The sequence below is a fragment of the Mesitornis unicolor genome, unplaced genomic scaffold (assembly GCF_000695765.1).
Source record: "Mesitornis unicolor isolate BGI_N332 unplaced genomic scaffold, ASM69576v1 scaffold2228, whole genome shotgun sequence".
Classification (NCBI taxonomy): Eukaryota; Metazoa; Chordata; class Aves; order Mesitornithiformes; family Mesitornithidae; genus Mesitornis; species Mesitornis unicolor.
Genome location: NW_010203636.1, coordinates 3,039 through 23,966, shown reverse-complemented (window position 1 = coordinate 23,966; position 20,928 = coordinate 3,039). Strand labels below are relative to the sequence as shown.

Below are 20,928 nucleotides of genomic sequence, written 5' to 3'. Positions count from 1 at the left end.
TGCTACCTCTAAGGAGCCTGAGCTTCAGGTGATCAGTTCAACAATTTCACTCTTCAAACCACAAAATAGGAAAACACAAGCAAAAGATACAAATGTGCTAAACTTCCTGGAAAAGCTAAATACAGGAAAAGGCTTAAAGCTATTTTAATTTTGTTTCTTAAGGAAGAAGACCTACATATCAAAGTATCAAAGTCCCATTACAGTCATACCAGGCTCAGAAAAGCTGAGCTTGCTGAAGATAAGCTCAGAAGTAAGCCATGAGGCATATGAATAATTTAAATTCTTTTTTTGACACTTTGTTCCTGCTCTGCACGTACCACAGACAAGAAGGGAGCACCTCTGAGGAACAGAAATGGCTTTTCTGAGACCAAGCAGGAATATGCCTTAGCATGTTAAGAGTCCTAAAGTATTCAAAAATGCTCTGTAGTAGTTATTTGTTGGAGAAAATAGTGATTGCACTGATGCAAAGAGACACTGTAAGGCTTCTCTCAGTACCAGGACAAATTTTCAGTTTGGCTCACACACATCCAAGCTGTACATTGCTGAGAAGAGCTGGTAATCTTTTGAGAGACTATACACAACACAAACCAAATAAAAGCTCAATTTAGTTACACAACCAATAGCTCTTCAGCCCCCCCTCAAAATTCAGTAGTCAGTCCAGTCCTATTTTAAGTAATCTACAGCTGATTTTTTCCTAAACTGACAAATAACAATGAGTTGTACCTATTTGCTTTCTGATGTCACTGCCTTTCATTGCTGGATGCTCCTCTTTTTGATCCTTGGTCATTTGCTAATTCATTCACATGAGCTTTGGTTTTGTATCTGCAAGACCCTTTCAAGAACAGTTCTGTGTGACTGTGATAGAGAAATGCACAATCCCACACTTACCAGGGACCAGAACAGGAGCCAGGGAAATGCCATGCACGCTAAAGGAAGGAGAAGGCCCCTTCCCAGGTACATAAGATGAAGGACCTATGGTTCAAAAAATAATGTCTTACATAGGTTAAGATACTGCATACAGCATCTTTTTAAAAAATCCTTGTGAAGACACTTCAAACTGGGTTTTGTAGTGCCAGCCTTCTAAATAATATAGTAGTTTCCATTCATGTGTATATTACTACTAGCAGAATATGAAGAGAACGCTCCTAAAAGAAACAAATCCAAGGTTTAATAGATGCTTTGCCTGTGACAGCTCATTGTCCAGATGGGAAGGTAACACACATTTGTGAATGCTAGAATGGTTTTGCAAATTTCTGCTGTTAATAAAATCGTTCAAGCAGGAAGAGATGAACAAAGATAATCATCCCAATGTATGGCACCATTAACTGTTATATTTTTCAGTGGAGTGCTTCAGTGCTTTTTACAGTAATAATGGCATGGACTCTTATGCCTGTGTACATCTTTGATACAGTAAGCACCATTTCTCTTCAAGCTGAAATGCTTTTCAGAGTTCAGCAATGAAACACTTATTCAGAAACACAGAGCAGACACCCACACACATTGAGCTGGCATCACACGCTGGCTGCTGAAACACAGCCACCAGGAGGAAACAGGCCACAGCACACCTCTTCAGGCACTGTAAAAAGACATATGGAAACCCCAGGATGTCCTGGGAGGTGGAATGAGAAGTGTTATTTAAAGACTCGCTGTGTTTTCATTTTACAAAAGAACAGTTCAAATGCTACTTCTTTATTTGAGAAAGAAGCTATTCTATGTATTCTTTATAAAAAGTCCGAAAGGAGAAAGGCAGAAGCCTACGATTAGTTTGCTTTTAAAGTTCAGAATCTGTTCTATTTCAGTCAACTACGCACTTGGCAAAGGATTTCTCCTAAGTCACCAGTCCGACATCTAAGGCAAAGGCTTTACAATCCCATAAAGTGCCAAAATTACCCTTGCCCAGGCACCAGAGCAGACAGAGGAGAGGCAGCGTGCGACTCCCCTGTTAAAGGTCACTGGAGATGCAGACTTCTGTCACGAAACACATCAACCTTCGAAACGGTGCTCTCATGAAGCAGTCCCAACAGTCCTTTTCCTGGAGTGCAGAAAAGCCAGGATACAGCTTAGCTTCAAACCCACCACAGTGTAAACCTCGCTGGAAATGCACCTGGGATCCCAGGCTGGCACAGAGGTGACACACAGACATTTTTCTGGGCAGGACTAGGAAGGGCAGAACCGCTGACATCTGAGAAGCTTTCAGCAGGAGCGACAATGGGATAGAATAAAAACATAGTGCAAACATGTCAAGATGGAAAATGCCATCGTTCAATATTACTCGGGAAATGAAAATTAACTCTAATGTTCATTGAATACAAACATGAAAAAAAACCAAATCCACCTGGCATCTAGCAAATAAATCATTAACAGTGCTGAAAATGGAGGGAGCAAAAGATTTCACTACTTCAGTGTTTTATGGGAAACTCCAAAAAAAACCTTTGCTTCTTATAATATCCCATGAAAGTTAAAACATCTTAATTCTGGCACACTTCATGACTTTGTGTTCTAGGGAAGTTCACCACTTTGAATCTTCACAGTGATTTTGCAGAGAGGGGGTTTTGGATGGATTCTTAAAGGAGAATAATGGGACAAGACCAGTTAGAGTGGGACCAAGAGCTGTGCTGGGGAGTGGAATATGCTCCTTCCGTTACGATTTGAATTTGGCCCTGGGGACTTTGTCTAAAAGTCGTACAATTGGGCACGCAGGACAAATTCTTCCTTTATGGACTCCTACAGTGGGGCTTATTTAGTATGCAGCAGCAGGCCCATATAAGCTCAGTCAGAAACCTGCTTTTAAATGTTACCCATCAAAACAAGTAAAAAGAAACAACAAATATAATGATACAGAAGCACAGCTGATTCCAAGTTAAATGGTTTCTGAGATTCCCCAGGAGATCTCTGAAGCACTTAGGAAGGAAAAAGCAGCCTGCACTACCACTACACTGGAAGTGACTGCCTTCTATCTGGGAACAGCTACACTTTTTGTTCCTCTACTGTCTGTACTGCACAGGCATTTGGAGGTGGAAAAAATGAAGGTGGCAATCAGGAAGCTTTCAGAAAAGATGGGAAAAGGGTAGCATCAAAAAGGATCTGTGCTACCAGTCTTGAAAGTTAAAGTTTTTGGGTTTTTGTTTCTAGAAACAAAGGAAGAACAGAGCATTAATGGCAGAGTTTCTAATGAAGACCTGAATTATTTTCGTCGTGTCTTTAGCTTATTTTCTAGAGCTCCTTGCAAAACACTGTCATTACAACACATGGCTTAGTCTCCTGAGAAACTGCAGCATAGCCACCACTGCACAAAGTAAATTCTGTTAAACTCAAGCCTTAACTGTACTTTAAAACCTACCTGGTGCTTAGCACAGAAATCCACCCAGCTGGTAAAGCACAGCTGACAGACAGGTCTCAACAATGACAAAACCCATGCTGAGTGCAGGGTCAAAACACTAAATTGTCCAACAGTCCCATCTCCATTGAGGTATATGCACAGCAAGGAACAGATTCTCCTGAAAACAGTTTGGTTTTTTATTTTTAAAGTTTTTTTAAAATCTAGGCTAATGCATTAGAACAGAAAAACCCCAGAGACTGTGAAGGAAAGCTAAAAATGGGCTTGCTAGCAGCAATTTGTATGTATGTACCTGTTGAAGATCCTGGGGTAAGAATTTGTTCACTAAGAGCCAAGTTAATTCCAGTGCTGACTGAGCTCAGCCAAATACTTTCCTATCTCTGATCACAGATGGAATAAAGAAACTAAGAATCAAAAAGAAAAAAAAACATTCCCACACTTGCATGCATTTGGTTTCCTTATCTACTAAGCATCAAAAATGGGCATAGACTCAAGACTGTTACATTTCTTATTCCTCTCTACAACAGGAAGATTCACAGAGAGACTTAGCGAGTAAGCTGAAAGGCACAGAAATATTTGTTCTCTCAGAAAAATGGCATCATCACGCTTTTCCTAATCTTACCAGTATGAGGACATGACCACAGCATGTTGGAGTGTATTTCCACTTTAACAAGAGGTGAAGGAGAGTTATGCAGGTGCCCAGCTGTGTGGAGATAGGCAGAGTCTGTGCAGCAGCAGAAAGTCCAGGGCTCAGAGGACTGAAATGCCCAAGGCAATGGGTACTCGGCTAATGTCAGCTCTTCCCAAGCGCCTAAAAAGATACACGATACAGAAAGTGACAGCAGAGGAGACGCTGGAGACCTGCTTTAAGGCGTTGTGACACCAGGCAGGCTGCACCAGAGACATCAGCCTCTCCCTGTGACCTGCCCTCCTGCACACATGGGCCATCTTCACCCCTCCTGGTAACAGGTTTTGACAGGAGGGGCTTTCAAGAATTTTGGACTGATTAACAGCTTTTAGAAAGAGAATGAAAGAATGATTTAAAAGGATAACCAGGCAAAATGTTCCAGATAAGGAATTGACAAGCCAAAGCATGTAAGAACTCAAACCTCATTCAACTCAAGAGACTTCTCAATTCTGACACTTTACAGAACAGGATTTTGGTTGTCAAAGAATTTTCCTTACCTAGTAATTCATCTCCTTGTCACAGACTTCTTGTACCAGGAATATGTTCCAGCTACCCTAAGGAAGATCACTACACTAGAAAATAGATTATTTATGAATTAGGACAGAAATTGGTCACTTTTTACCACCCATTCTGGACAGCATGCAAACACATGTGTCTCGTATCATTGTCATCCCTAAATCAGTTAGCAGCTTTTTTCTCTGCAAGGAAGCCCTCAACAGTTTAACAGTGACCATTTGGCTCCCTCCATATGTTAGTTAAACCCTCATCCAAATGAGGACTGGAAGATGAGCTCTTTTCTTTTGTAATGCTCTAAAATGCAGTTAACAGTAAATGGCACGTCTAAAATATGCCTAGACAGGCACAGACAAGTTCCAGAAACAGAAACATTTCCTGCAAGCAACGCTCATTCTGGACGCAAGGCGATGCATAGGGCAAGCCAAGAAACGATTTGGCTTAATTAACTTACATTTAATGAACATAAAGCCTAGGTACAGTACTCTCTAACAGCTGTCGCAAACACTATCCAATCAAATCCCTTGGGTCGTGCTGTAACAGTCCTTCCTCTTACATCCTTTTTCCCAAGGCGTGGGTCATCTCAGCTGCTTCACTTCCGTATTAACTGGAAAACATATATATAAGCTGGGGCTGATATAAAGACTTCTGACAACTGCATTCAAGACATAAGAACATTATTTGGGTAGCACTAGACTGAAATTTGAAATGATCGCAAGCTAAAAATGACACATGCTAAAAACACTATTTTGAGTCCAGTTCCCCTTTCCCCATTTTCATCCCTTTTTGGTTTCTCTGCATGAAACAGAGCTGATGGTAGCTCAGTTTCTTCAGTAAGTGCAGACAGAATAGTGATGATTTTATATGCATTTGGAGACATTCTCAGCAGAAACTGAGGGGCTGGCAGGAGTTAAGGGAAGGCAGCAGTCTACCTGCCTGTATAAGCTTGAAACAGCCCCAAGCCACACACTGCTTGACCCATCTATTCTCAAAATCCTGGTGCCAATCTATCGACAGTTCTTTACCCCACGTTTGCAACACTCTCTTGGACCTCCAGTGACTGCAAATCGCAGTTTGGTAACCATCATCTAAACCAACAGGCAAGCACCATAAAAAAGAAGTGGCTACTCAGCATATACACATTTTTAAAAATCTTCTAATTTCCTCCCCTCTGATGTCAAGCAGGCACACAGCAAAACAAACAAATTATCCAGCTGAGAACAGATTTTCTATCCAGGTAGCTTTTAAGAAGACTGAATGATGAAAAAGCCTGAACTCTTGGCACAGAGAGGGACTGTTTCAGTGAACGGCCCTAGTGAAGGCAATGCTATGGAGGGAAAGGAGGAAAGAAAAAAGGCAAGAAACTGTCACTTCTGGAAGAGGCAAAGAAGTAAACTTCCAAAATGAAAAGTCCAGGATGAAAAGAATCAAGCAGAGTCAAAGCCTAGCTGTTCTTGAATTTGCATGCACCCTATAAAAGGCCTGAGCGCAATACTTTATCAGAAATAAAACTGGAAAGCTTGAATTTATTCAAGCAATGAACCTTACTTATTTTGTACTCAACCACTAATATGAGTCTGAAGGACCAAAATTCAACTCTGCTACTTTTAGAAAACCTATACTGCTTCACCCACTCTGGATCCTGAGCAACACAGATACATTTTAGCGTCTGTTGGATCTGGCAGAATGAACACCCTTCTGACCTGCAGAAAAAAAAACCAAACCCAGAAAGAACAGTTTGAAGTGGATTTGTTTTGAACAATACGCTGTTCTATGCATATTTACAAACAAACAAACAGATAAACCAAACAAATGAAAACTCCCAAGCCTTCCTGTGGCACAGCAATTGTCACTTTGAAAGATTTTTTTCACACCCTTGAGCAAATCTAGTTCCTGCAGAGGCTGCTCTGGATGCACACTAGATATGCTATGAAATAAAAGCTAATTTACAGCAGAGTGTTGCCATTATTTGTTAACTTCTAGCTCTATTGTTGTTTTTTTTTTAAATTCAGCGTAATTTGCTGCACACTCAACCATCAAGACCTGATGCAGTTTGTTTGGCTGTTGCAGTGCAGTTATGTCTCCACCAGCTGCAAGTTCACTGGTTTCAGCGGGTATCTGAATGCTGCCCCATTTCATCTGGGCCTACCACAACATTTTAAAAGGAGTCAGGTAACCTTAAACAAAGCACCACAAAGAATTCACAGTTCTCATTGATGGCAATACCTTTTATAGAAAGAATAACAAAGTGCTTTCCATAGGATTCATTTAATACAGAGATTTTAAGAAATATGTTTATTCCTTTTATATAGACAGTTGCAATGTGGTGATTTCTCAGTGCAAACATGGCTCTCGAAGGTTCTCCTACGTGCAGAGTTTCTTCTGTGTACACAGTAGGTCAAACATTTATGCATTTAGTGGGTGTGAAATAGTACTGAAGAGTCCATTCTTTAAAAACAGAAGTTATGTAAAAAGCTTTCAATATGTTACACCAACAGGAATTACATTATTCATTGTTTAACACAGATTTAAGGGACATAATTCCTTCATTCAGTCCTACACACAGATGCATAAAGGTGCCTTCAGTTCTATGACTAATAATCATCATCTTATATACCATTATAAATAACATTATCAATTTTTACTGTATAGACAACAGTGAAATTGTCTTTTTGTTAATTAACCTTCTTTTTAGCAAGGGACATCCTTTCAACATTTGGTACTTCCTCTGCCTTGGGACTACATCTGGGTGTAAGGAAGAACACAATGCAAGGACTGTTCACTCATTCCCCCCCTCACTTTTGGCACACGTTTACAATCAAATTTCTTTTGACACAGATATGCATTATTACACCACATTCCATTTTCAACTATCCCTGGCCCCTTTTTTTCTTAACTCCTCTTTCCTGCAAAGGACAGGGAGAATATAGCAATAGCACAGAATTAGGACAGATGATTCGGTGCAAATTCTTATATACAATGGAATGGATGAAACCAAACAGGTGAGGGGTATCTTCCATGCAATACATTATTTTTCTTTTTTTCCATTTTCAGTCAACCTAACTCCATTAGGAGGACAATTTTTTCAGGTTTTTTAAAACGGAAAAACTTTTATGAAAGACAAGACAGAGTAAGTTACCCTTAAGAGAAACCACATAAACCATTCACTGTACACAATCTTAGTCCAAAAGCTACCTTTCCCTAGAGTACACATATACAAACATGAACATCAAAAGAATGCAATGACTTCAGGAGTGAAACAGTCAGTGACGCACACACTAAAAGGTTACATGCACATAACCAATGTCCTCACTGAACTTGTCGGTCACTCCCTTGCTTCATTGTTCCAAATTCCTTATGTACTGGGCAAAATCACCACTTCAAGGAAATTCTACGTGCCACCTCACAGCGCAGTGTCTTTACACAATAGTACTACTGCAACAAGGCTATCACAGAGACACTTCTTCCTACAGGATGGAAGGAACTGGATGAGATCCTCTGAACAGTAACCTGACTGCAGGAAAAAAGGAAGGATTCTTTTCTTTTAATGACAAGATGCTTTTGCAGTACAGCCCTTTTACAGGAGAAGAATACACATAAACCCACCATCATATCTATACAAATATGCAAAGGCGTAAACAGATGTTTGCTTTCCAAGGGACTTGAAACAAAACCAAAGTTTAGCCCTAGGCACTTGTGAGTATAGAGCTCCTGCCTCTGAGTTCAGCCTGTACTTGCTGTTTGCTTTGGGACTTCCAGCTGTGAACAACAAATCCCCATGTCCAGGAGCACCTTCTGTCGTCAAACATCTCCCAGTCACCAGCATAACTCCTTACCTAGGTGTCAACCAGCACAGGTTGCCATCCAAGTCCTGCACCCCTTGCAGAGCCTCTTGGATCCAGTCAAGGTCATCTGAAGATCTGGAGAGAAGACTTGGCTCCTCAGAAAGTGTTCATTAGAAAAGCACAGAAACATGCCTACAGATGGCATTTAGGCACATAAAGACTTCAAAGGAGCTGGGCCTTTGTGTTCACTGCCCTCAATAACTATTTCACTAACAGAAAAGTCTGTAAGGACTAGGGTCGAGGGTCCTGGAAACAGAGCCCAGCAACCTGATCAATGAAGACATAAAATCAGCCTTGAAAATCCAGTTACAGGACTGAGACCACAGAAGAGCTCCCCTTAACTTCAAAGGTCTCTGGATAAGACAGGATTTTCAACTAATCGATTGTTGCTCTCTGCTAGTACAAAAATGTTTAGGAAAAAAGTCACTGCAAAAGGCTAAATAGTCTCCCGTACATTTTAAATCTTCTATTACATTTCTTTAAGTACCTAAGTGTATAACTTCACTCTTCCATAGATGAAGTCAATTTTGCAATTAAGTTTCTTACTAAAAGTAATGTACAGCAAATACTAAATTGGTAACCTATTTAGTAAAGATTCCGTTTCATTTTACTGTTTTTCTGTAAATGAATGCATTCAACACAACCCCGCTGTGGCTCCTGGGGATCCAGAGTGAATTCTGCACCTACTTTTGAAAGTACATATCCTATTCTCCCATTTATGTTGCCCATGACGTGCTATAGATAAGCAGTGAGGAAACAAATCAGTTAAGATTTCTAAATAAAATGACCACTTGATTTCAACAACATTCTTGCCTTGCATGAGGAAACAGTACACAAAGCGCCCAGCTCATGTTGGGTCCATGCGGCAGCAAATTTGGGAAGCGTTAAGAGATCTGGACTGATATCCCTCTGGTTGTTCAGACGCTTCACACACGGCCAAGAGGAAGCAGCCAATATTCTGGCACTGCCAATTGGAATGGCAGCTCTCCAACACTGCTGCTATAACTACCTACAAAACCCATGAATGATCCAAATATTTACCTTCAGAAGGATGGGAAAAAGAGCAAGTATGAAAAAGAAAGAAAAATAGCAGCAGGAGCCAAGCACATTTCCAAAACCAAGGCAGAGCTCCGTTAGACCATGTGGCCAATACAGGACTGCGATTCCCCCTAGACAACAGCTGAAGCCTTGTGCAAAGTCACCAATATTGGTATAAAAGCATTTTAGTGGCACAGCTTGATTCCTGGGGGAAAGGTTGCTGTAAACTGTACTAACCAAAGATGCTTTTGCATCAGGAAGTTGTATTCACCTTATGAACGGCCATCATTGTAGGTTTGTTAGCAAACCTCCCTCGTGAAGATTTAGCTTTTCAGCAAAAAAAACCCCAGCAAATTATGCAGATTCAGGGAACAAAGAGCACATGAGCTCCCCTGCCTCCAACAGTGAAACAGGACACTTGCATCAAGTCTCCTCTTGAAACGAGACAGGAAATTTTCACTACACAAAGCAAGAACATTGGGGTGGGAACAAAAAGCCAGTCCTTGGACTAAGGCCCCAAGACTGCAGAAAACTGTACACTGGACACCACTGTATTAAAAACATCTCCTTTTTTGCCCTTCAAAGATGGGGACTGCTAACCTTGCTTAAAATACATAATTTTAGTCTCAGTCACCCCAAACGTTGGAAGTTCAGCAAAATGCAATTTGAAGCTTTTCAGCTTTCAATATGCCACCCATTTACCTAAACACACAAATCCACTGGCTTAGTGACAGTGTTGAAATACATAATCCAAACAGCATCTATAAAATTTTACTGTTGTACATAAATAATGACAAGGCACAGAACAGCAACCAGTCCAAGAGCTTGTAGGCCAAGAAACCAGAGCATAACCCAGAAGAATATAACTATTACGGGTTCTACTATCCGTTCTCCAAAGTACATCCTTGTGAAGCCTATTCGGATAAGGCTTTTGTTCAGTTCGCCAAAGAGAGTCCCCATCTTTTTATAGTCATCTATTACAGGTTCTGCAGTGTGGTTCCTCTGCTCTTGCTGGACCTGTGGACAGAAGACAGAATTAGGAAATACTTAGTACAGTCAGTTCTTATTACTGTGATTCTGAACAGGTCTCAGCTGTTTCTATTTGAGTGCATAAAAATAAGATATAGCTGCAATAAAGCTATTCCTTAAACTGAGAAATTGAAAATGTTTTGTAGCTTGTGACTTTGGTACAACGTTAAGGATTACACTCATCCAAACTTCACCTGAAGCGGTACGACAAGCATATGACAGCCCGACTCCCCTCCAGATGCCACTCTAGAGGGGAAAAGCTCTCCTGCAGGTCATATATCTTGCCTGTCTGCACTACGTGCACGTCAGGACAACCAAAATGGAATTAGATGCCTGTAATTTCAGGAACGGGACTGAAGTAGATTTGTTGTAAATTATTTCCAAAATATCTTCAGAAGCACAAGAATGATACAAAACTATTAAGCATGAACTATACAGTATTTTGCACCAAAGCACAGAGAACTGAAGAGTTACTATCACTGCTGAATGAGGGGCACTGGATTTGACCAGGAGGAAGGCAAACATCCCTCCAGATGGCATAGAAAGCTGGGAGAGTCAGGCAAAGGCAGACAGACTCAAGGACTGCAGATGCAAAGTGGTGCTGCAGAGAAGCAAAGGGGAAGGGAAACAAATTCCACACCATTCCCAAAAAGAAAATTGATGGGGCAAATGCACCAGAAGGCAGAAGTACATCTTTAGGTGAAGATGCTGTGTTTAAATATCACTGCAGAAAACATGTGACTGTTTCAACATGGCAACTTTAACTAGATTAGAGCGCGAAACCCCATCTCTCCTTCCCCAGTGTCCAGAGATCCTTTGCACAAGACCTAATTGCCTTGTATTGGGGTATGACAGGGCAAACATCCTTTCAAGATTATGAACATGAGTTTTCTAACCCTTCCATTAGGCAGCAATGAAAACACATGCAGCAGCTACTCATCAATATTTCAGTGAACTGATCAATAGGTCCAACAAATTGCCTGCAAACTCTACATGCAATTAGTCTACTCCTGGATTCAAAGCAAATATAGATCTTTAGTTCTGTCTTCAAGCATGAAAGCTATTCTGTGTCCCTGGTAACACGGCATGGTCTACTGGTGGAGAATCAGAAATTCCCTCCCACAGCAGCGCCAGGCTCTCCATAGAGAGCAAGTAATAAAGTGAACTCCCATTCCCACAGAAAAGCATCCAGCAAAGACCAAAGGAAGCTGGTATTTTTTTACTAGGCTAGACTTTAGGCCATGATGCAGAACCTTCTGACTGAATGAAGACTGGGTAAAACACCACAGCTGCTACTGAAAAAAAAACAACCCAGAAAAACAAAACCCCCACAATACCTCAGCTGTGTGTGCTTGGGTATTTTTTTTTATTTGCTTATTCATAGATATTTTGGTTTAAGCTTCAGTACTGAATCCCATAAAGGGAGGGGTTCAGGAAGCCTAAATAGTAATGAATATCGTCTTCAATTCTTCTGTGGTTCTACAGAGCACTCTGAACACGGAGAACTGCAGCACTGGAGGTTACGTACTGACAGCCAGCGCTTTGTCTTTTCAGCCCAGTTCTCAGGCCCAAGTCATTTTCTCCCCCTCACTGCATATGGTAACCCTAGTTTTCAGCATTTTGGCTTTAATTGTGCCTTATTTCATTAAGATAAATGTTGATTCCTCTTTATTTCCAGTGTTTCAAGATTGGTCTCTTCAAGAAAGGCAGAGCCTCTTGTGAGTCCCTGCAGACCCAGCAGGGCAGGGCATCCCGGGAATACAGTGGTGTTACAGGAACTCTCATCCCTCTGTTCCCAAAGAGCACAGGCAGACAAACTATTAGCCTAAGTGCTATATTGATCACAACAATTAGGAAAAAGAGAAAGCATGTGCTAGGATGGGAAAACTATTTGCTTCCTGCATGTAGAGGCCACACAGAGCACGTCCCTATGGGATGGTGAGGGGGGATCAAAGCACAGAGCGGTGCAGAGACCACTTCTGAAAGAAACAGGTAATGTGTGCAAGAGAAATCACTATGTTTTCTAGCACAGTAGCTTAGACCAGCACAACTGCCTCTGGATTATTAAAGGTATTCGGCCTTTGCAGAGAGCAAGCTGAGTGCAGCACAGGCAAGGAGGCTGGCAGCAGGTGCATTTCCATGGACTCCATCTCACTGGACCAGCTGAGCTCCATGAACTGTGTGTCCACACTGGAAACATTTCTTCTGCTATGAGGCAGCTGCTGGGATTTCCCCAGCAACCCAATTCTGCTTTGATAAACTAACAGCAAGAAGTTGCACAGAATCTCTTAAGCAGGGTACAGTGTACTAATTCCAACTCACTTAGGCTGTCCAGGTCTTTTTTGTTCACGGTTTGGATTTTTATTTTAAGCAAGACTATTTCACCCTCTCTCAAACAAGGGTAGATTCATGAATTGCTAAAGCAATTATGCAAAGCAAGCTTCTAGGCGTGGCGACTGACAAGTGTGTATTTAATTACAAAATAAGTATCAAGTTACTTTTCCAAATATTTTCAAGAGCTTATAAAACCTTTCAGAATGATCATGGAAATTCTCAAGATTTCAAAGTCTGCTTCAGTTAATTCAGGCTCAGCATGTCTTGCTTCAGGCAGCTCAGCAAAAAAGAAGAGAAGCTGAAAACAGATGATCAGCCGTAAAACACAGATGGCAAATCTTTCTTTACTATTGCACAATATTCACATGCTGGACAAATATGGTTCTTCAGGGGTGAAACTACAATAGAAACATCAGGGCAAACATCACTGTTATGATACTCCAAATTTCTAGAATGATATTAAATAAACTTTAACACTGCAGCTAGAAGTTATCACACTAATTGTCAGCGCTGTTGTAAAACAGTCCCGCATATGTGCCAGTAGCTCTGAAACCATATCCTTAGAATGAAATACTCGCCCCATCCAAAGTACTTTTCTAAGTGTTTTTAGAAATTGGCTATCTTCAGCAATTACACAGTTCCTCGCTGACTCTTAATTTCCAGAGGACTATTTTAATACTAAATCTTGCTGAATCAGCCTCAAGCTAGACAGACACCACCACAGCAGAAAAATGCAGAAAGAGAAATATATCCGTTCTGAGCAGTGCCTCCCAGCAAAACAGAGCTTTCCCATTTAAAATCAAAAGAAGTTTCTGTTTCAAACTTGGTACTTCTAAAAAATCAGCAATCAGGCCTTGGCTTCATAACTTTTAAGAATTCTTTTGTGTATCAAGAGGGTGTGGAGGGCATTTCTTTACCTGCACTAGCCCTAGAGAAAGCAGGCATTCAAGGCCTTTACAGCAACTCCTCTGTAACATGTGCTATGCAGGGGGCACCCCCAGACTTCATCTGCCACAATTCAGGAGGGAATGTAAGAGAGGTCGGCTGCATCTGCAGCAATTTGCTTGCTTTTCCTCACACTTTCAAAGACAGGAGTGATGAAGAAATTCAGAGGGGCCAGGGAAGCAGAGGTGCAGCCACAGATCTAGATGGATATAGATGGATGCACGCCCGAAGTATCTCCTAAAAAGAGAGGACTGGCAGTACTGTCTCCCCAACTTCTCTCCCCTCCTTCCTCCAGCTGGCTGAAAGATACTCACCAAATACACACATATGGGATTATTCCTGAAGGAGAAAGTAAAATGAGACTTTCCTGTGTGAATGAAGCTAAAAAAGAACATTAGAGATGCTGATTGCATCCATTTCCTAACCTAATGTTTCTTATCAAATTGCTGTAATGAATTACTCCTTACTGTAATTTAAATTAGTTTTAAATCTAAGTGATTTTATTTTAGACATACTGGGATCATCAACACCCTTAAAGAAAATTACACTAGCAGATTCCTTTATATAAACATACAACCACTGTATATGACTTCATTGCCTCAATTTCTTTTCATTTTATATTCCTTAGATGCTTTCATATAGTGTAACAAATGTTGGGGTTTTTTCCATTTAAATATTTCATATAATGATAGAATGGTTTGGGTTGGAAGGGACTTTTAAAAGCCATCTAGTCCTACGCCCCTGCAATGAGCAGGGACATCTCAACCAAATCAGGTTGCTCAGAGCCCCATCCAGCCTGACCCTGAATGTTTTCAGTGACAGGACATCTACCACCTATCTGCGCAAACAGTTCCAGTGTTTCACCACTCTCATAAGAAAATGTCTTCCTTATACCCAGTCTAAGTCTACCCTCTTTAAAAAAAAACACCAAAACCAACACATTACTCCTTGTCCTATCACTACAGGCCCTACTAATACCTTTCTTATAAGCCCCCTTTAAGTATTAAAAGGCTGCAATCAGGTCTCCCCAGAGCCTTCTCTTCTCCAGGCTGAAAAACCCTAACTCTCAGCCTGTCCTCACAGGAGAGGTGCTCCAATCCTCTGACCATTTTTGTGGTCCTCCTCTGGACCCACTCCAACAGGTCCATGTCTTTCCTGTAGCAAGGGCTCCAGAGCTGGACACAGTACTCCATACTCCATTTCATATTTGGTTTCTATTTTTTACTTTAAATTATTTAAAATTAAAAAAACAGAGCTATCATATGGAACAAAAGGGAAGTGTCTGATCTGTCAGCACTTATCCAAGTGCTCGTCACAAGCCTACTGCAGTACCCAAATGTTCCCATCAAGCACCCAGTTTTCTCTTGCCTTTTCAGACATTTGGTGTTATAAAATTCCCCTCCCTATTCAAAATGGCGTGTTTTCATCAGCGAAGCTCTTGTCCAGTCTCTCACTGTTCACTGGCAGAAAGTCAGAACTTGAAGATTCAAACTCCAAAAAACTTTACTACAGAAACCATGTAACCAAATTTACCCAGCTGTTGTAGCCAAATGGCTCAGGGGTTTGGATGCTTTAAGGAGAACCATGACGTGCCCTCTCAGATGTAGTATGCCATTAAAAGGACCTTTTTTCAGAACTGAAGCCTCCAAGGCGGTTGCAGAGGAGATCCTAAACACAAATTCTGTCCACTTCCAGCACACAGCTGGTTGCTCCTACATCCCTGAAGGGCTTCTGGAAACAAATCTCCCATGTAATGGAATGCTTTCCTAGACTAGCTTTAACAAAACAGAAAAGGTAAACTCAACTCAGCATACCAAACCCAATGAACATCTGGCTGTGGCTTTACTAGTTTTGTTCGTCATCAGCACAACACACAAAATTATGTGTGTTCTGACCACTAACTATCCTTGCTTATGGCAAACTTCCACCACATTTACTCAAACTCACTGCTGCCTAAATTCAGCAAAGCACATGGTAAGTCATGAGCAGAGGTCACTCCACACCAATCAGACAGCAGAAACTTTTTCTTGCTTATCCTCTTCCCATCCAGGGTGTTTTGATCACGCAGAGAAACATAAGATCCCACCAGAACATACACTCTCCCCAGAGAAACCATCTTTGCAATGATTCACATTTCACTAGGAGAGAAGGATAAACTTAGCACTGAACTTTTCACAGTTGTTTAAGGCTGATCCCTGTCTGCATCTCCTAAGTATAACGTAGCTACTTCAAAGTCTTTTCCCCTCAAACTGCTGGGAGCACGTGGTTCCTGCCCCTGACCATTTGCAGATCACTTTGCCAAGTCCACAATGGATCTGAAGGGGACACAGACCTACCCAACACTCTTGGGACTTTGAAAGAGACCGTGGAAGCACAGATGTAGCATGCCTTTTTTTCTGCTCTCGGCAATGCTAGCTCACTGAACGACAGTATCAATGACGTCCTTACACAGCGTCGCCAACAAGCTCTGTCTGGAAGTCCCTGCAGCTTCTCCCAAGGGTACAACACGGCTTCTGCTGCAGCACCTTCCTTAGCAAGCGATAAACACACCACTCACGCTCAGGGCACTCCACACTTCCTGGACATGGCAGATTTGCTGGCCACATGCAGACCACCTGTGACAAACTACTGCAACATCTGCGTGCAGGTGAAGCTCTGCACACTCAGGGTTGCTTCACCCAGCTGAACAACTTGGGCCTCACAGGGCTCATCCCTGGAAAGAGGAAAGTGGTCTGAAAGGAGCAACCCAAGCTGCTCTGGCAGCTGCAGCTGGTACTTCCTGCAAGAAAGGCAGCCCTGCTTCATCACACATCCCCTGCCACAGGGCTGGCGAGAGGGACGAGGTGCCACAGGGCTCCCAGGAAAGGCAGCAGTGGGCTGGGTGGGTTCTCTGGGAGGACCACAAACTGAATGGCTCTGAAGTGACTGCAGCTGTTCTCAGCCCTGTAACCTCAGCACTGCGCTAGATGTGAGGAGAATAGGCATAGTTATGGTCTTGCCTTTCAGGCATTTCATCTGCTGAAGCAGCAGCTTTGCCCAGAGTTTTCCACATTTTGCCTAAAGATCTTGAGACGGTTTGTTTGGTTTGGGATTTTTTTCCTTGTGTGGAAAAAAAAAATTCCTAAATAACTGACTTATGTGAAATAATTGGATGAAGTTCAACAGCCTTTGCTCTGTGAGAAGAGGGAGTGGATGAACACAAGAACCTGCTCAACTGAAAGATTTGCATGCTTTGTTAAAAAAAATCCATTCAGCTATTCTAGAGGTACAAGATCCTTCAAAACAAACCAAGTAACATTTCTCTTTCTATTTTTCATGACTAACGAATTGAAGAAACCCCCAAGAGTCCTCTGTCACCCAGACTACTTGAAAAATTCCCAACCCACACTCAACATGATGACAGCACCAGACCAGATATAAGATTCAGTTTCTCTATTCTTACATCAACTGCCCAAAAGGGCATTACACAAAGTGAACTCCAGCAACGGAGGAGAAAATCTAACAGACTGGGAAAATAAATGCTTTCCATGTAAAAGCTTTTGATTTTACAGTTGAAAAACTGCTGCTGGGCAAAGGCAGCAAAGAAAGAGGGGGAACAGGAAAAGGGTATCCACAAAGTTAATTTCCAATAGAGAAAAGCAGAAGTGTCACCGAATTGTTTGTAACAGGCCTCAGATCACAATCAGTCACATTTACAGTTATAAAAGAAAGAAAAATAGATGGCATATTTAAGAGGATTATTCCCTCATTAGATAGAAAAGAAACGCCTTTTGAGTTCAGTGGCAAACAGGTATTTAATGACATCTAAATGAGATGTTAAAAAAAAAGCGTGATAAAGATACACAGGGATATCACATTGACAGACCCACCCACACATTTTCCTTTTTTCCAAGTAAAAGGTTTCCCCTGCAGTACTTAACTGCTCACTATCTATTCTACTCCAGTCACGGTTATTTTTACTCCAGGGAACAGGTGGTGTGTCTGATAGCTGAAGCCCATAGACACTTAAACATCAAAAAAGCCACTAAGATGTAGCTCTAGGAACATGCTTACTTACTGAAAAATACTCCTATATTTTTGAAAGCTGGAACATGAATGCTCAGATGAGAGAGCCTCACAGCCATCTCTTTTTAGAGGATGCAAACTAAAACTGAAAACACTTCAAGCTCAATCTTACAGAAAAACATGAGAAGAAAGTGAACAGGTGACAGAGACCAGGACGGAAGAAACCGCAAGCTCCCTCCCCTCCAAAACAAGAGACCAACTTCTGCTGGGGGCAGACAGGGACACGCACCGCCAACACACAGCTGCAGATAGCTGATAGGTAGCCAGCAACATAAACCCCAGAGGAATGAATTATCCAATCTTGCTGTACTCCAACCACTCTGTGTATTGCCATGGACAGGCTTTGGAGATTTGCAGTGAACGGCAAGTTCCCAGCTTGTGGGCACCTCTCTCCAAACCACAGCCTCACCCCGTCCCAGGGCACCAGCACAAAACCCTGCAATGCTCGGGTCGGCCGGGCACAGGCTCTCTGCCTCCTGCTCCTCCACATGTGCAAACCAGGCAGTTTCGTTACTACTAACACCTGGCATGCCACCAGGATTTCACCCTGCTTTATCATACTTGAAATGTTTCTTATGTTTTATTAAAAAAAGTGAAATTTGCCCAAGAAGGGCAAATAATTTTATTGTAAATGTTTTCTTCCTCTTCTAATACAGCAGAAAGAGAACGGTATCCCTTCACATCCTTTGCTAGCCTGAAACTAACAATTAGTATTTGACCTTATAAATGTAAGCAGTAAAAAGATCTTGATACTCAGCCAACAGACTATTAAGACAACAAAATTAATTTAAACTCTTTGGAGGAAAAAAACCCAAAACCAACAAAACAGGTTCATTTCTCTAGGCTAATATTTAAATAGGAAAAGATTAATAGATTAGGAAATGAGAAGAGAGTCATACCTCACTTCCAGATGAAAAACAAGATAGAGAAAAACTAAGTTTAACTTGTTCTTCTGGTGGGGGAGAAAAAAAAAAAAAAGGAAATGCAAGAAAACAAGAAAAATTCCCAATACCAAAAATTTCCAATACCAAACGTACTTTACAACTGCTACCAGTAAAGTGACTTAAAGTGAGTTTAAATTAAAAACTGCAAAACAAAGAATGGGTTAAGGTTTATTTCATAGCAAGGATCTAGACATCATTTGTAAAATAGAAACAAGACGTTTCTATAGAAACAAGCAACAACATAAGAAAAGCAACTGCACCCTATTCCCTGTAGTCAGCTTTTACGGCAATGCAAGTTTAGGACCAACAGTTGCTGGAACAAACTCTGAAATACCAGTGCTTTGTGTTAAGGAGATGAAAAGGCTTTTCCAGATACTGAACTTGTGCGTGTGCAGCACAGAGAAGGCTTCAAAAGCAACAGCGGCTTCCCTCCATCAACTGTGCTTGACTCCCATCGTTTCAGGAGTAAGTTTCCCCATGAATACTGCACCAGATAAGAAATTGTCACAGACAAGAACGCAGCACAGGAGGATGCAAAAGAGAGGAAATCTGCCTGCCCTCACATTAAGACCTGCTGCCTCCCTCCCTCATTTTAGGCTGCCGTCTTTACTCTTTCTTATGCTCCTGCTACTGCCTCTGGAACCTGATCCCATCCATGCAGCAATTTTGCATAGAGACAAGATCGAAAGCAATTTCTAATCCATATTTTCCTTGCACCTGAAACACTTAATTTCCATAGGATTTTGTTTATCAAGGTTCCCCCAGTATAACTGGTAAACTTGACCCAGCAAACGGCTTGCAATGGTATCAATGCACTGGCTTGCTGAAAAACAACAGCTGTTAATTTTGCTTTTTAAGGAGAAGAAATTCCTATTTGCTTCTATCTTCAGAATAGTTCTTCCTTTAAGAAAATGAGATCTTCACATTATTCAAGCAGAGTGTGCTATCCTATTATAGGTGCTACAGGTGTGTCTGAGGGTTGGGGTTTTTTTCCTTCAAATGCTGTCAAGCCTCAGAAGACCCACTAATGCTTTTTAGAAAGTTATTATCACGTATTATTATGTAGCTAAGAACCTTTGCAGCAGAGTTAAATTATGTGTAGAGCCAGAACAAATCTAGGACTAAGCCCTCCCTGCCAGGTATTGCTATTTTTGGTTTGGAAACAAATCCCAACACCTGCAAGCAGGAGAAACCTACAATTTTCAGATCATCTGAGTGTGGAATAAATTAGAAATAGGTTTCCAGCCTTAAGCACCACAGTTTCCACACATGCAAGTTTACTTTAAAAACATTTTTGCCCTCTGCTGACCTATGACTGAAGTGATACCATTCCAGACAACACGGCACACATCCATCCTACAATCCAATGAACAACAAAACATTTACTTGAGGGATACCACAGGGCTGTTGATGTAACCCTCTAGTTCTGTTTCGGCTCACTCTTTCCATGCTGAAGAAATATTAGTGATATTGGTATCTTATGCAAAAAAGTTCAAGACTTGAATTTAGCTAATGCACCCATACCTCTTCAACATAATTCTCAATGGGAAACACCAGAAACTTTTTGTAATAGCTCCTCTACATATGAGCCCATCTGTCAGAAGATAAAAATGCTCCACTTATAGAGATAAAACACTATTCAAAATAAGAAAACATTGCAAAAAGTTACAAACTCCAGTTAATGAATAGGTACTTGTCTAAGCTAATTTACCTACTTGCAAATACATGTATCACACAAACTCTGCATTTAGACATTTTCTAGATGCGTTCATTTTAGCTTAGTTGTTGGACAGCACTTTGGATTCTACATATCCCAAACCAGGACGAGGTGGAGATCCCAGTCTCACCGGAGCAACTGGAAATTTTGCCATTGCCCTCAACTTAGATTACAAAAGACTAAAACCCATTACAGCACATACAGAATTTTCAGTATGGAAGGGAGCTGCAGTGCCACAGCTTTCGGGAACTCTGCTGTAACACAGCTTGGCTTGCAAGTCAAGGGTGTTGGGAGCCGTGTCTCTTGCTAACACCATCTGATTGCCCTACTGTAATGCAAGACTTCTACCTCAGTTTTTATTATTACACATTCGCACACATTCCACCTTTCTATTCTTATTTCATGATTTAATTTATAGGTGTTGATGAGATTTGGACTGTAGTAATATGACAAAGGCTAACCTATTTTAGAAA

The 20,928-nt window shown here is 41.3% G+C and overlaps 1 protein-coding gene across 1 annotated transcript; it reads right to left on the bottom strand.

Moving 5' to 3' along the window:
* Nucleotides 1-10,192: 10,192 nt before the first annotated feature.
* On the bottom strand, nucleotides 10,193-10,438 carry LOC104545576 (chromosome unknown open reading frame, human C4orf32; the record flags this gene model as incomplete). The annotated part of the gene is made up of 1 exon (XM_010190755.1): nucleotides 10,193-10,438. A coding segment is annotated over one exon (246 nt), but the record flags the coding sequence as incomplete, so codon positions are not given.
* Between the last annotated feature and the right edge of the window lie 10,490 nt (nucleotides 10,439-20,928).